The sequence below is a fragment of the Lates calcarifer genome, linkage group LG2 (assembly GCF_001640805.2).
Source record: "Lates calcarifer isolate ASB-BC8 linkage group LG2, TLL_Latcal_v3, whole genome shotgun sequence".
Lineage (NCBI taxonomy): Eukaryota > Metazoa > Chordata > Actinopteri > Centropomidae > Lates > Lates calcarifer.
Genome location: NC_066834.1, coordinates 26,666,654 through 26,681,294, shown reverse-complemented (window position 1 = coordinate 26,681,294; position 14,641 = coordinate 26,666,654). Strand labels below are relative to the sequence as shown.

Below are 14,641 nucleotides of genomic sequence, written 5' to 3'. Positions count from 1 at the left end.
TTCAGAAATAATGACACAAAGGTGCAGTAAATCTAAATCAAATCAATATTTGATATGACCACCCTCTGGTATTGTGTGATGGATAATGATCTTAACATCTAAAGTACCTAAAACCTTTGCACACCTGCACACCAATAGAAACTTTTACTGTCTGCCTTGCATATTTTCCTTACAGTATAATAGTATACAGTGTATGCTTTGTGTTTCTGCCTTTATCAAAATGAATTCTGACAAATCCAACAAATTTTGGAAACAGACAGAGAGCGGGACAAAGCAATGTTTGCTTTATTTTCACTGACTGTATAAATGCATAAATGGTTAAAAAGGTAAACAAAAAATTACGACAAATAGAAAATCCTTTCATACTGTAAACACATTTCAAGTTTGGAGATACTTGGAGACTGAATTTAATATTACATCTCATCTAATGGTATTTCAATAGGGCCTTCCTGTCCTTCATTGTAAAGATGAAAATTAATGAGCCTATGGCATAAAGACTAGTGGTAGAAGGCTGTAACCCATTACTGTGAGTACTCATTAGGAGTGCTGCACAGTTCTGTAATTTCATAGTTAACACCCTCATCCTCATCAAAATATAATGCTAACTGGACTACAAACAAGTGCATCCAAAGAAATTAAAACGTGGCCAATAGTGCATAGTAAGGTGTGGGGTTTTTTTCTCTGAAAAAAATAATTTTGAGGAAATTCTCAAGGAAGACCAAATTTAATTCACAGCACAACTGAGCTGCCTGTACATAAAACCAGTTTAAATAAATAACAGTCCAGATGCACTTCTGGTGCATATCTACAACGTGCAAATCCTAAGCTTAGGGTGGGTCAGACATTATGAGGCCAATCAAACAACACTCTACATAGAAAACCACTAATACATAAAAATATGTTTAACGTTTCAGGATATGAGAGACAGACATATAAATAAAATGAAAGCAAAACAAATATTCAAATATTAAGCCCATCTTACAATTGTCAAATCATTTTAAATACTATGATCAGTTGTTTCACCTACTGGGAGAGGAAAAAGCATTCAGAAGTACTAATCTCCATTAATGATGATGACTTCTATTTTACTAATATGGAGAGTATTGCATTTTGAATTCAGGCCTTTTGTCCCTTTTACAGCTCGACATATCTTTGTATCCATATAGGTACTGGCTTTAAAAAGAGTATTCAAATACAGTGACAGGAATATGTTGAACAGATACATCTTCTCATCAACCATCTTCATGTTTAACAGTCCAGTGAAATGGATTGTAAAATCTCAGAATTCAGATCCATTTGTGGGAATGACAGTTAAGACATTCTCTCTCAGATAATAGTGGTACTTTTAACTCTATAATCAGCCTTAACAACAGGCTGGACCCAAGACATCAGAACAATCTCTAGTCTGTGTGTATGTGTGTTTGTTGCATTCATATCTCTGGTTGCCCCTGATGTACAGGAACTCCCTGATCTACTGCTGGGGCTTCTGGGAGTTGTTGTCCATCAGCTTGTTTTATGACTACTTCTTCTTCTGTCTTTACTTCATGTTGAGGTTGCTCTTCCTCTCGAGGCTGATTCTCCTCATGAGCCTCCTCTCTCTGCTCTGCTGCTTCCGCCTTCTCCGCATCAGACCCCTGGTCTGACAGCTTCTCCTCCACTGCCACTTCCTGCTCCTGGTGAGGTGCATTGTTGTTACTGGAGTCCTTTTAAAAGGTAGAAACCACGATGTGATGTTACTGCAGTCAACAGCAAATGACACTAAGAATAAAACTAGACACAGCTCAGTAAACCAAAATAACATGCATGTTCCTTTCATTACTACTTCTGTTTACATGACAGTTGGTGCTAAAACAGAAGAACTAACCCTTAAATCACTGATCAAATGTCAAAATGAAAGGAATTTTTTTAAGTTGACAGATGATTTTTGGTATTAGAATATGTGCATTTAATGACAAAAACAAAATACAAACTAAAACTATATTTCTTTTTTTTCTTCAATTTTTATAAATTTGAAAAAGCTAGCAAGTCAACCTTTAGTTGGATTATTTTTTAACTACTATTGCCAATGTAATAAACTGTTTAAAATACAAAATATTTATTTTCTCATATTTCTATGTCAAAATCTTTTGAATTTTATCTCCTGATAACATTGTATTTTTTGGTGGTTACGACATGTTGCACCAGTAGATACACAAAAAATTCACAACAGTTCAATTCATCACTGATTTTTCATCACTACACAATCATACTACCTGAACAGATGACCATCTTATTTTATTCACTGTATTTTGTCTGTGCTGTTTTAAAATAAAAACCATTACACTGGATACGAAAGAGCTGAGAGTGTGTTTGTGTGAATGGACATGATTGTGTACGTGCACACAGTGACGTGGTACCTGTGTGTGAGGTAATGCAGGAGAAAGCAGTTCTGATGGGGCTAATAGGCCATCCTGGTTTAGATCCTGAGTCTGAAGTAAAAAATCTACCATGGACACCACCTGAACTCACAACACACACACACACACACACACACACACACACACACACACACACACACACACACACACACACACACAGGTCAGATAAAAGGCCATTCTAATACAGGCAGATTAGATAGATAGGTTAGATATGTACAGCAAGTCACAAATACAGTGGCAGTTCATACACACAACTACAGCCACTCTTCCTCACCAAATCATTGGCTTGTACTCCAGGTGTATGATGGGAGTTGTAGTCTGAGAGGAGCTTCATCATCTCCAAGCCATCCAACAGCCCACTGCGATCGTAGTCATACAGACGAAACAGGAAGAACACCTCTGACATGAAACAGGAGAAGAAGGACATATTTAATACTTTTGATAAACCGCTGCAGAGGATGTACGGTAAGAAAATGTTGTGTTCTTAACACACAAACACAACATCAGTTAACAGTTGATGGGATGGGACACAGATGTTCTGCCAGGTGTCACACCAGTAGGTGGTGATATCTACCTTGCTCCCATGTGCTGATCTCTGGTCCTCCTTGGCCATCCTTCAGAGTGGACTGAACGTAACTCTGCAGCAACCTGTGGTATATACAGCACACAAGACATTTCAATCCATCAGTAAAACATTAAGTATTAACACTGAGGAGTCACATTTGTTCAACTATACAAGGACTGAGTCATATTGCAGATACTGAAAAAGAGAATTTTAGAATTAAAATATCTTTGTTCAAAACTTTCGTTTTTTGTGTGTGTGTGATACTGAGTAACACTTCAAGTAGAGTAGTGATGCTGTATAATATGTAGCCACAAGAGGGCAGGCTACTTCTGTTACTTAAAGTTAAGTCTTAACAAATGACTCAACATACCAGGAGGAGGTGCCACCTCATCAAAAAGTACTGGGCAGGTTTTTCAGCTATTTGGAATCAAGCAGACGCTATGCTGTTCCTCCACTTTTTGTTTTTCGAGGTGTCTTTAATCCCATACACAGTCCAGTTACAATTGAAAAAGCGTACCCATCAGCTGCGATTCTACACAGCTGACAAACGAGTATTGTACACATCCCTTAATCTTATCAGCCAGGTGAAATAAACTGTGGCCACACACTAAGGCAGCAAGTCCACAAATGGTTACTGCTCTCATTTAATTCCCTGAATAAATCAGACCTGTGATCCATTACAGGTCAGTATGTTCTCCTGCACGAAACAGAGATGTGAAGGGAAAAATATGTCATAGTTGCAACATGAAGCGGTGTTATTGCACATGTAATCTTATCAGTGTATGATACAGGCCACATCATTAGAACAACACAGCAACCAAAGTCCACAGGGTGACCAGACAGTAGCTGCTTAGTCCACTGAAACAGACTGCAGGTCGAATATATTTAGATTTGCATAACTCACCTGCGGTCTTCCTCCCCAGTGCCAAAAGGATTGGGTAGTGCTGCGGAAGGAGGATGGGCATCTACTGATTCCTCTCTGTGAGATAAACAAATAAAAACTGGAATGTAAATTACAGCTTTTCTTTTAGACTCATTTACTTTCTTTACTTTATTCTAGTAAGCAACTACAACAAAAGCAAAACACATTTTCGTTTCTTATGCTGGATATCTGCATCCTCTTTACATACAGAATATGTAAATTTGCCATGTTTAAATAAAGGTCAGATTGAAACATCCAGTGTTAGAAATCTTAGCCATTCTGCAAATGCAGCCCTTGGTGATATGTTTATTGAGGAAATTCACTTCTTAAGACAAAAAAATCTTTAAGCATGTTTACTTGAAAGATTAAAAATGTTTATGTCTTGATTTTGGGTGAAAAAATAAATACAGAGAGAGTGATGCTGGGTGGGTAAGAGAGATGGACTCACCTTTCTGTCCCTGTTAGACCTGGTGCAGCCAGGCACAGGTGCATGAGCAGGAGCAGGTACAGGACACATGGGACCAACTTGCACAGGTGAGACTCCATGAACATGCCTACAAGCACACAGGCATGTCATGACCTCACATTACGTCTACACAGGGCACCGTCAACACTTTTACCACAAAAACAAACACAAAGTATCACAACATTCAACTAAACCAGCATAACTGGCCTTTGGCTACACACTGAACTGGTATCTCAAGATGGTTCATGGTTTAAAAAAATGATGTTGAAGTTCCCAAATACTACGTTAGGGACGAAGGAGTGGTTGAGGGGTGGTAATTGCATGATGTGAGCAAAATCTGCTAAAACACACCCACACACTCATAACCTAGACATATACATATAGACATATGTACTGTTGGCTGTGTCAAATGGTCAATCCACATGTCACATCAACTGCCCACAAATAAAAACCAATTTGTTTAAATATAGCAGTGTTGCTGTCCTCCAGGCTTCACAACTCACACAGATGATGGACTCTATATGGTCCATTATGGCAAAATCAATTAAAACCTCTACTTATAGCTCAGCATAGCCCATCCACACTGGTCTGTGAACATGTCCATGTGCCTCCAATCCATTTACACAGGCAGATGTTTTATTTGTGGATTATAGTGTTTTGCTTGGGATTGAACTGCTTTATCTCCTCTGAAACGCACAAAACAATTAACTAGTTACATTACTGCTGCAGCTTCCTCCTGTGGGGCAGCAGCGATGCTAACACCGAAGCTCGCACAACCTCACATGACCCACAGCTGACACCAACTCACTGCAGCATTATTACAACCTATATAAACACCGAGAGTTCCTCATATACCGCTCGTCTTCCTGCTTTGAATCACAGCCCTGTACTGAAACAAAAACAAGTGAAAAGATGACTGGCTTTAGCGTGAAAGAGCAGCCTTATTTAGCCTTCTGACTACGCATTTATGAAGATGTTTAGATTAAATATTCATGTAGATTGAAGTAACATGTACAGAGCTCAGTCGGGTTTAGCTGCAGCTCATAAACCTACAGCAGCATTCAGAGTCGTAAAGAGCCTACCTGTCTGCATGGCCGATGTGTGGACAGTAAAAAAAAGAAGCTTTGACCCGGACAGGTTTGGTTTTACAGGTTCATATCTGTATAGAACACCTCTGTCCTGCACCGCCCTGCTCGACTCGCGCCTCCGGGTCTGCACTGCGCAACGGCGGCAGCACACGCGCCCCCTCTCTCTCCCTCCCCTCACTGGGCTGCCACGGAGACCGGAGCGTGTTTTGGTCAATGACAGGGTCCACGTGGAAGAACAGAGCCGCCGTGGTGTCAGTGAGTTTGCGCAGGAAACCCCTCTTTGTGCTCCTCTCTCCGGGTTTTCCGCCACGCCACGTCCACACGCTCTCAGACAGTCTGAATCCGGTAAAACCGGAGCAGCGTTGTAATCTGCTCATAGCCCTTGTATTAGCTGGTTTGAAGCTAACTGAGACTGGAAATGAAGCGCCATTGAGCTATAGACACACTGGTGGGAGAGACAGGGAGTAGCCTATTTAAAAAAGCTAATTTTCTTCAGTATGATTATATATTTTTATTCATTATTATTATTTATTATTTATTTATTATTATTATTATTATTATTACTATTATTTATTATTTGACAGCACACTGGAAGGAAGTGTGCATACAGCTGTCTTCTATAGTACAATGGCCATTCAAGTTATTTAAAAAGAGTTTTAGCACTTTAAGGAACAAAACATACCGTAGGTAAATCCTGCCTTAAATTCAAGGCAACAGTCCACACAATAATCTGAAAATAACATCAACATGAGTGTATTCACACCAGAAATTATTCTTTAATCTTTTAATATTTATTCACTGGAAATCAATGAAATATTGTAAGAACTCACAACCAGTAAAAGTAACATTGTCAAAATGAAATATTGTTGCTTAATGACCAAAATAGCACTAAAAGAACCACAGGCCACATCAAGCGAGATACCAGAATTTTGCAAATACATGTGCCACATTGTAAAACAACTGTAAGTTGTTCACTTCTTTCTTTTACAGACTTTAAGTGAGTTTTACACAGTAAATACACACAAAGCCAAGAGTAAAAGTCAGAAGTATTCACTGTACAGCAGGTGTCTGACCACAAGATGTCCCTGTAACTCTTAATTTCATCTGCATCTCATAATGCCTCACACTCAGTTACAGAACATTATGAATGAGAAAATTAGGGTGATTATGTTTTAACTGTATCATAACTGTGTCTGCAAACATACAGCTAACATTTATAGTGGTGGGCATTGCCGGCAGGTAATATAGCTGACATTGTCTCATATTAGTATTAAATGCATGATTAATGATTAGAAATAGCAGCTAAAGTCACTGTCACTTTTCTTTTTCCCTTGGCATTAAATTGTGTGAAGCAAATGCTAGCATCTGAAGTTTAGATTTTAACAGGAAATTTGATGTTCAGTGGCCAAACTAACTTGATTTCTTTTTCCATTTCATCTTTATATTCCATTTTTGATCACCAAATTTCCAACTAATGATATTTTTTATTTTAGTGAAACATCAGATTTGTGGTAGGACAAGTTGAGATCTAACAAAACCGTGAGTATTACATTTTAACAAGATATCATAATTAATGCCGCTAAGGTTACTGACATTTTGTCACTTGTCGTTCATTATGTTGTCATTTTTTTCTTTGTACCTAACTACGAATGCTTTCAGGTGGCAGACAACATTTCTCATTGTTTCATTTCACTTCAATGTTAAATTTGTGATGGTCAAAGTTGGCAGCTAATCTTACTGTCACTGTCATTTTCCCTTGAAGTTAGATTTGTAGAGGTCAATGTTCGCAGCTAAAGGTTTTATTTTAATATGAAATTTATGTTAATGGCCATACTTAGCAGCTAATGTAACATTTCATTTTGTCCTCTCATTCAATCTTTTATGACTAAATTACCAGTCAATGTTAATGACTTGATTCATTTTTTTTATCAAAACAATAGATTTGTGGTGGCAGTCAGTGGCTAATGTTATTGACATGATTTAATTCATGCTAATTACTGTATTTAATGGCTAAACATAGCGTTCCTCAATGCTACTTTTTTGGGTGTACTTTCAGTATAATTTTTAGTGTAATAATTGCTTGATGGTACATTTGTGACGTGTTTTGGATCAGGTAATATAAATTTGAGTATGTAATGGTGATATTTCATTTGTGGCTGTGATTCAAATATCAGACACACACACCAGGTCAAGGTAAATTAATATTATGTCATAGCTGTGCAAATTAATTATCATGCTGACCTTCTGCTGGCTCCCAGAGTGTGTGATCTGTTTTCTGTGACTCACATAGCACCGATGAATGTTCATTTGATACGACACATGCGCATCATTTGATTTCAAAGGGGAAATGTCTCTTGGATACACCCGTGCAGCAGACACGTAGAGAGTTTGGATTTACAGCGAGTCATTTACATTTCCAAACACTTTCTATCTTCACCCTTTTCAAACTAACTGCACGTTACAGTGAATTTACAGATTTGTGTCTTTTAAAAACATTATCATGGAGTTTTAGTCATAAAAATGACAGCATGATAGTTTGACTTGGGCTTCTCAGCCTAAGACTGACACAACGTCACATATGAGAAGCATTTCACAAAGTTCAGTGTGTCATTCACCGACATTACATCAGATTAACTAACCTCCATTAGGCAAAAATCTGCATTATTGGATGTTGGATGATTGGATGGGTTATTATCTATCACTGTGGTCACATGTTCTCAGTCAAAGTAAAACCTCACATACTCACAGTGCTTTGCATCATCAGTGAAGCCACCACAGACACACTCTCTTCTACTCAAATTACAGCCTTGGTTCATCTTAAGAGAAAACTGAAGAACTTTTTTTTTTTTTAATTCATCATATAGAAATGTTGTTTGCTGTGATAGGGAAAGACTATTTGCAACATTTCAAAGAATGCATATAATAGAGGAACTTTGTACTATTTAATAGAATGGTTTAAAATATAAAATGAAAAATAGCAAAACTTAACCAAATTTAACTTGCAGTTCATGTCAGTAGGCTAGGAGGTTCTGTTTAGAGGTACTAGGTATCATTCCCTACACATCACTTCATTCTCCCCCTTTGTCTGTTTTTATCTTTTTCCCATCTGCCTTCCTCCCTCGTGTCCTTGTGTCTCTTTCTCACTCACCCTCTGAAGTAATGCCAGACCTTACACTCAGTTTTCTAAAAATAGAAAGCCTCTGCTGAGGTGCCAACACAGCAGCATGGTGGAAACACACACACACGCACACACACAAAGTAGTAAAGCAGGACTAAAGTTTGCAACCTCACTTCAGTACATGGGTGAAAAGTAGTGAGAGGGAGGGTAGTGAAACGGCATGGAAAAAAGCAAGGCACACAGGGAAAAAGATGAAAGGTGAAACTGAGACTGAGGCTGTGTGTGTTTGTGAATGTATGTGTGTGTTTGAACTATAGTTTTACTCAACCGGATTATTGGACTGTTACCCACAGAGTTGCACACACACAAACAAACATTCTTTGTCACATCCACACTGGTCAGTCTGTAGGAGTTTGGTCTGACAGGAGGTCAGTTCAAACAGCTTACCAGTGTCGCCAAGCTCTTTCCTGATCTCATCATTTTGGCATAGTCATTGGTCCCAAAGGAGAAATCTATCTTTTTAAGGCTTGAACTGCATGGTTGAAGGACAGTACCAGCCTGCTCCCGTGTTGCCTTGTACCACTGTAAAAAGTGAGAAAGTGTTTTTAATCCTGGTTTGTATTTAACTTTGTGGTTTCCACTGCCTGTGGTCAAAAGTGCATCTGAGGTCTATCTGAAACATGAAATCTGGTTGATGAGAAACAGGAGAAAATGCTCCAAAAAGCAACCTTGGTGGTCATCCTGTGACTCCATGGCAATAATGGCTCAGATCAGTCTTTACTAATACACTTCAGTCAACCTCATAATAATATTCTAGTATGTTTGTCAGCTGAATTGCTTTATTGGGTTTTATGATAGTGTCTCTTCCCATAATGCCAAGCTGCCACCACAATAGTTCCCCATGTTATAGTATTTTCCAAGTCAGACTTTCTGATACAGTATTCCTTTATAAATATATTGCATTTAAAAGTTTCTCATTTTAGATGTTATAAACTTCTATAATGAGCAGTGACTGGCAGCATGATTACAACACTGGCAAATTCACACATGCATAGAAATAAAACATTGATCCCCTGAGGTGTGTTTGAATGTATTTTAGACACATAATAAACTCAGAGTCTGTCTGAATAAGCGGAGCTGAAACTGATGAAGATGGAAAGAAACATTCTAAAAGCACAAACAAGAACACGCTCAACCATTTGACCTTCTACTGGAAACTCTGAACACACCTCTATAACCACAGAAAAACTAGTCTCAACTAGTCACAGATGTATAAGCAAACAAATATACAAACATCTAAATGCGTGACTCACTGAGTGGCTTAGCACTGTAGTGGTGTGTATTTGGTACATAAACATCCTACTGACACTCACTTACAGGAATGGAGATTACTCTGTAATTGTTAACATGAGTTTCTGTCTAGTATCTGTGTGTGTGTGTGTGTGTGTGTGTGTGTGTGTGTGTGCGTGTGCGTGTAATGGTAATGCGTTTCATTTAGGAAACACTTCATTCTCACGCACAGCAGGCAAACAGAGACAGAGATGTGATGCAGAAAATTGGACCGTCAGGCAGCGATGTTGTTCTTACAGATCACACCACACTGAATGTGCTGTTAAAACGAGCCTCCTTTTGCTCCGACTGTGTGTGTTCTTTGGTTGAATAGAAGCACCACTTAGTAACTACTGTCGCATAATGAGGCTGATGGTGCTGTGGGATGATGCAGCTTCCAGTCACAGAGGCTGGTTTGCTGTAAGAGGCAAAAAGCAAGTGTCATGTCCGAGTCAGCATCTGATGCACCAGAATTTTTGAACTGGATTATTTTCTTTGCTATCTCAGGCAGTTAATGAGAGCAGGGGGGGCCCTTTTACACACTTTGTGAGAAAGTACAGGGCCACTGCATCGCTGCAGAATCCTGACAAGGACTTACTGTAAATCCACAGAGATGCCTGGTCCCCTCTGATGCTATTTATTGCCTGCTGAGGCATGATGTAGTGTAGCAGAGCCTCAACAGACATAATTTCATGGCCTACTGAAACTCCAGCATGTATGTCACTGTCAGTAAGAAGCAAAGGTTTTGATTGCTTACCCAACATTTTGAACATTTTACAATGTTAACTGCTTCATTGTATCATGCAGCACACATTCATGGGAGCTTCTGGATTGATTTTGTTTGTCTACCCTTTTATTCAGATTGTAAAGATACCCACTCAGGTTTAAGTTGGGTGGACCTGCAGTGACTTCAGAATGAATATTGATAGAGACAGTGGAGATAGACAGGAAATGCAGGGAATGACAGGCAGCAAAGGGTCCGGCCAGCCGGGAGTTAAACCAGGGACTGGCTGCTCCGGAAATGTGCACTCACACTGTATGTGCCCTAACCATTCAGTCACTGAGTCACCCCACACCCAGAATTATTGAAGCCCTAATCTATACCTAGCCACAATTTTATCGCAGAGGTCTACAGACAGTTCTTTGGACTTCACAACTTGGTTTTTGTCCTGACACAGTGTGAATTGCGGCACCTCATATATACAGGTGTGTGGCTTTCTAAACTATGTCCAGTCAAGTCAATTTGCCACAGGTGTGTCACAGCAAAGAGAGAATTCAGTTTTTAATATTTAATACATATGAAAAATCTGTAAGAGCATGTTTTCACCTTGTCATTATGACTCATTGAGAGTAAAATATAGGCTTCAATTGTTCCACGTCAACAAAACTCACAGAAAAGTGATACAAATGTGAAACACAGTCTGTGAACACAGATTGAATGAGGCAAACCTCTCTGCCCTCGCTCCTCCAAGACAATCTGTTGTTGTGTCTGACCTCTTCTGTTGTTTAAACCAGATGAAGGTGAATATTGTGGCTTTTTTTTAAAAGCCATCCTGCTCTATTTTTAACACTTTTTTTTCTCTCTTGAGGTCTACTTTGATTATCATCCCTGTCAGTGCAGATGGCAACCCTTAATTTTCTAGCCCTTCCTCTCTCTCCCTTCCTCCTGTCCTCACATCCACTCTCTCACCTGTCTTCCCTGCTCACATCTCTTCTCCTGAGCCCTCCTTTTTACTGTAACACTCAATTGATTTAAGTTAGAATGTGATTTTTTTTTTTGTTTGTCAGTGAAGCATTACAAACTTATTTGGATGAGCACTGAGAGACAAAAGAGGGGATACACAGGGTAGAAAAGGAGTAAGGGAAGCAGAGAGAGTAAGAGGAGGTGATGACAGAGAGAGGAGAGACAAGAGAAAGGACAGAGTATTAAGAGAGAAGCGGAGAGGGAAAAATGTGGGCTGGAGGGATAGTTGTGACCCATATCTGAAGAAAATAAACACAGCTGTAGGAATAACAACAGGAGTGGGTGAAGAAAGAAAAACAAAAAGTTAAAAAGGGAAATGAAGAGACATGTTTAGTCAGAGGATTATCTATTGTAAGGCATGTTAATAGTTATGTGTAGCAATGTCACAGGTACAGCACCGTCCAGGCTGTGACAGTAAACTTTCAGATTTCATCCTGAAAACAACTTCCAGTGTCCTGTATAGGTGCAGGTGCAACTATGTTGCATTCAGTCACTGTACAATGCTACCATCAGACTAGTCAGTATTGTTAAACTTCAAACTCAAGAGCCAAAATGTATATCAAACCTCCAACCTTTGACAAACTGAAAGCCAAGCACTGTTCCAAGATGCAACATCTGCCCAACCTGTCTCTCTGAATGGTCATTCATGGCCTTTTAGAAATTCTACAGTGTGATCATCTGCCCCTACTGTATGAGACAGATCAGTTTAACTCCTGCATCACTTTTGATTTCCTCAGTCAGGCTGCTCATGTTTCAGATATCACCTGAAAAATTCAGTTTGACAAACATTGGAAGCTCATGCTCAGAGATACTGCAAGTTATTTAGATATTTTATTTGCCCAAAAACTGTGCACAGGACAGAAATGTTTTTGGGAGATTTTCCCTTTTTAAAATTGGACTAAATTCCATTCTCTACAAATGGTATTTTCCATCCACTGTTTCCACCTCCCAGCACCATGTCACGCAACTGCATGGCTCTGTTTGTCTTTAGCATAGCCCAAGTGCATCCACATGCATACTCACACTAGCACGTATGCTGTCGGAAACACACACACATACACACACACGCAAAGGTCCCATACAGAAGCCCTGCCTCTATTCAGTTATGTAACAAGGATTAGGTTTCACTATTACATGGCCCCAACAGTCAAAACTACGTGAGCTATTTTTAACCCCGTACCCCAATATAATATCAACAGACGCTTACCCTGATTAACAGCCATTGCTGCCCACATTGACATGTCCTCCCAACACTGATATTCACTGCATGGGCCTCCCACAACAACACCAACAGCCATTGTCACTTCATGGACACATCTGAGGCCACAACTAAAGGTTTTTTAACCACACGATCTGGAACTATTTTAAGCATGTCAGTGAGTTTGGTTTTACTTCTAGGAGCTGTAGCCTGTTGCTAGTCCATGTTAGTCAATCAACACTAACCTACGTGGTGCATTGCTAACTTTAGTGCCGCAGACACTCTTGCTGCTTTAATGAAATTGGTCGCACTCTCAAAGTGGGAATTTGCGCACATGTTATGGGTGCTGTTGAAGTGAGAACACTGAGAACTCTGAGCCATGAAAAGATGTATGCTACAAAGTGTTCATGACTACTTCTAGTGAGCATGTTCCAGCTTCACTGGAAGACACTATCTGCTCCATGCCAGCTGGGTTTGAACACTGAGAGCTTGTAACTGTTGCTCAGAACCTGTATGAGAAAGAAAACAGTAGAGAAAACAGTTTATATGCTGTAGAGTCAGACTGGGATTACTGAGATGGACAAAGTGTATGAGTCCTATCAGCCAAAGTTTTCTACCTTCAACATACACACATAAAGAAGATTGCACAGCTATCCTTGTTAGGACATTGCATTGACTTCTTTCATTGTGTTCAGTCTAACCCTAACCTTATCCATAACCAGTTCACACCTTACGCCCAACCCTAAAATCAATTCATATTTCTGCATTGTGAGGTGTAACTACATGTTGTGGACAGAAAACTCACACTCCCCTCTGTCACAACCACTTCAGTGATCATGCACACCATCTCCTCTAATGTCTTCTCACTTTTCTGTGTAGTAATTTCAGTCAAAGTAACTGTTGCTTAATATTTATTAGCTCCAACTCCAACATAAAGTACATGAGGAAACTCAACACTGGCTTTGGTCCCCATGAGGATTACTGGTCCCAACAAGGTTGGTGTTTATACTGGAAAAGGTCCCAGAGAGGTAACAAAAATGCACACACACACACACACACACACACACACACACACACAGTTCCATACTCTGAGTTTGTCTGAAGTAGTTGCTGTCACATTCCACAAGCTAATTCCTCTCAGGTCATTACATCTGGAAAATCAGAGGAAGCACTAATTCTGTTACAGTGGCTTCACACACACAGTGACAGTCGTTTTGGCAGGTACTCATGTTTCTCTTGAACACTGGTGACACATACTATATGTGTACACACACACACACACACACACACACACACACACACACACACACACACACACACACACACAGAGGGCGGTTCCGCTTCATGGGCGTTTAATTGCAGGCTTGTGTCCAACCAGGACATGTTTCCCTGAGGACCCAGGGTCATTTCTCTACAGGCGTCTGAGGGGGCACCTCACCTGTCAGGACCAATCACCTGAGAGAGCAACTGTGCTGCCCACACCCACATACACGTGTACATACAGTACACATGTACTGTATAGGGCTTGCACACAGTTTCATGCAAATACATACACACACACACACACACACACACACACACACACACACAAACCAACAAAAAATGCTCTAACAGGGGATTTAGTAATGGTGGAAAAATCTACACCAGAATCTGTTGTGGTAATTAAAACGGTCAGGTTGTCATGGTGATGTCAGAAAAGGTCAGGAGGGGTCACGCTTGTTTTCCACATAAGAGTGAAGTTAAGGTTGTCCTCTTTGCTTGCCGTATCTATAACCTCTCAACTCAGGCCCCTGT

At 39.8% G+C, this 14,641-nt stretch overlaps 1 protein-coding gene across 1 annotated transcript; it reads right to left on the bottom strand.

Annotated features, from left to right (window-relative positions):
* Positions 1 to 258: 258 nt before the first annotated feature.
* On the bottom strand, positions 259 to 5,773 carry cgref1 (cell growth regulator with EF-hand domain 1). The gene is made up of 7 exons (XM_018667012.2): positions 5,453 to 5,773; positions 4,353 to 4,458; positions 3,887 to 3,961; positions 2,992 to 3,065; positions 2,692 to 2,816; positions 2,397 to 2,498; positions 259 to 1,703 (listed from the first exon to the last, which is right to left on the bottom strand). The coding sequence occupies exons 1-7, from the start codon at positions 5,460 to 5,462 to the stop codon at positions 1,431 to 1,433; spliced, it is 765 nt and encodes a 254-aa protein (XP_018522528.1). The 5' UTR covers positions 5,463 to 5,773; the 3' UTR covers positions 259 to 1,430.
* Between the last annotated feature and the right edge of the window lie 8,868 nt (positions 5,774 to 14,641).

Excerpts from the sequence above, each read along its gene's own strand:
- cgref1 (XM_018667012.2), bottom strand. Across the intron at positions 2,817-2,991 it reads GATCAGCACATGGGAGCAAG|AGGTGTTCTTCCTGTTTCGT; the intron begins GTAGATATCACC and ends GTTTCATGTCAG. Across the intron at positions 1,704-2,396 it reads CTGCATTACCTCACACACAG|GACTCCAGTAACAACAATGC; the intron begins GTACCACGTCAC and ends ACCTTTTAAAAG.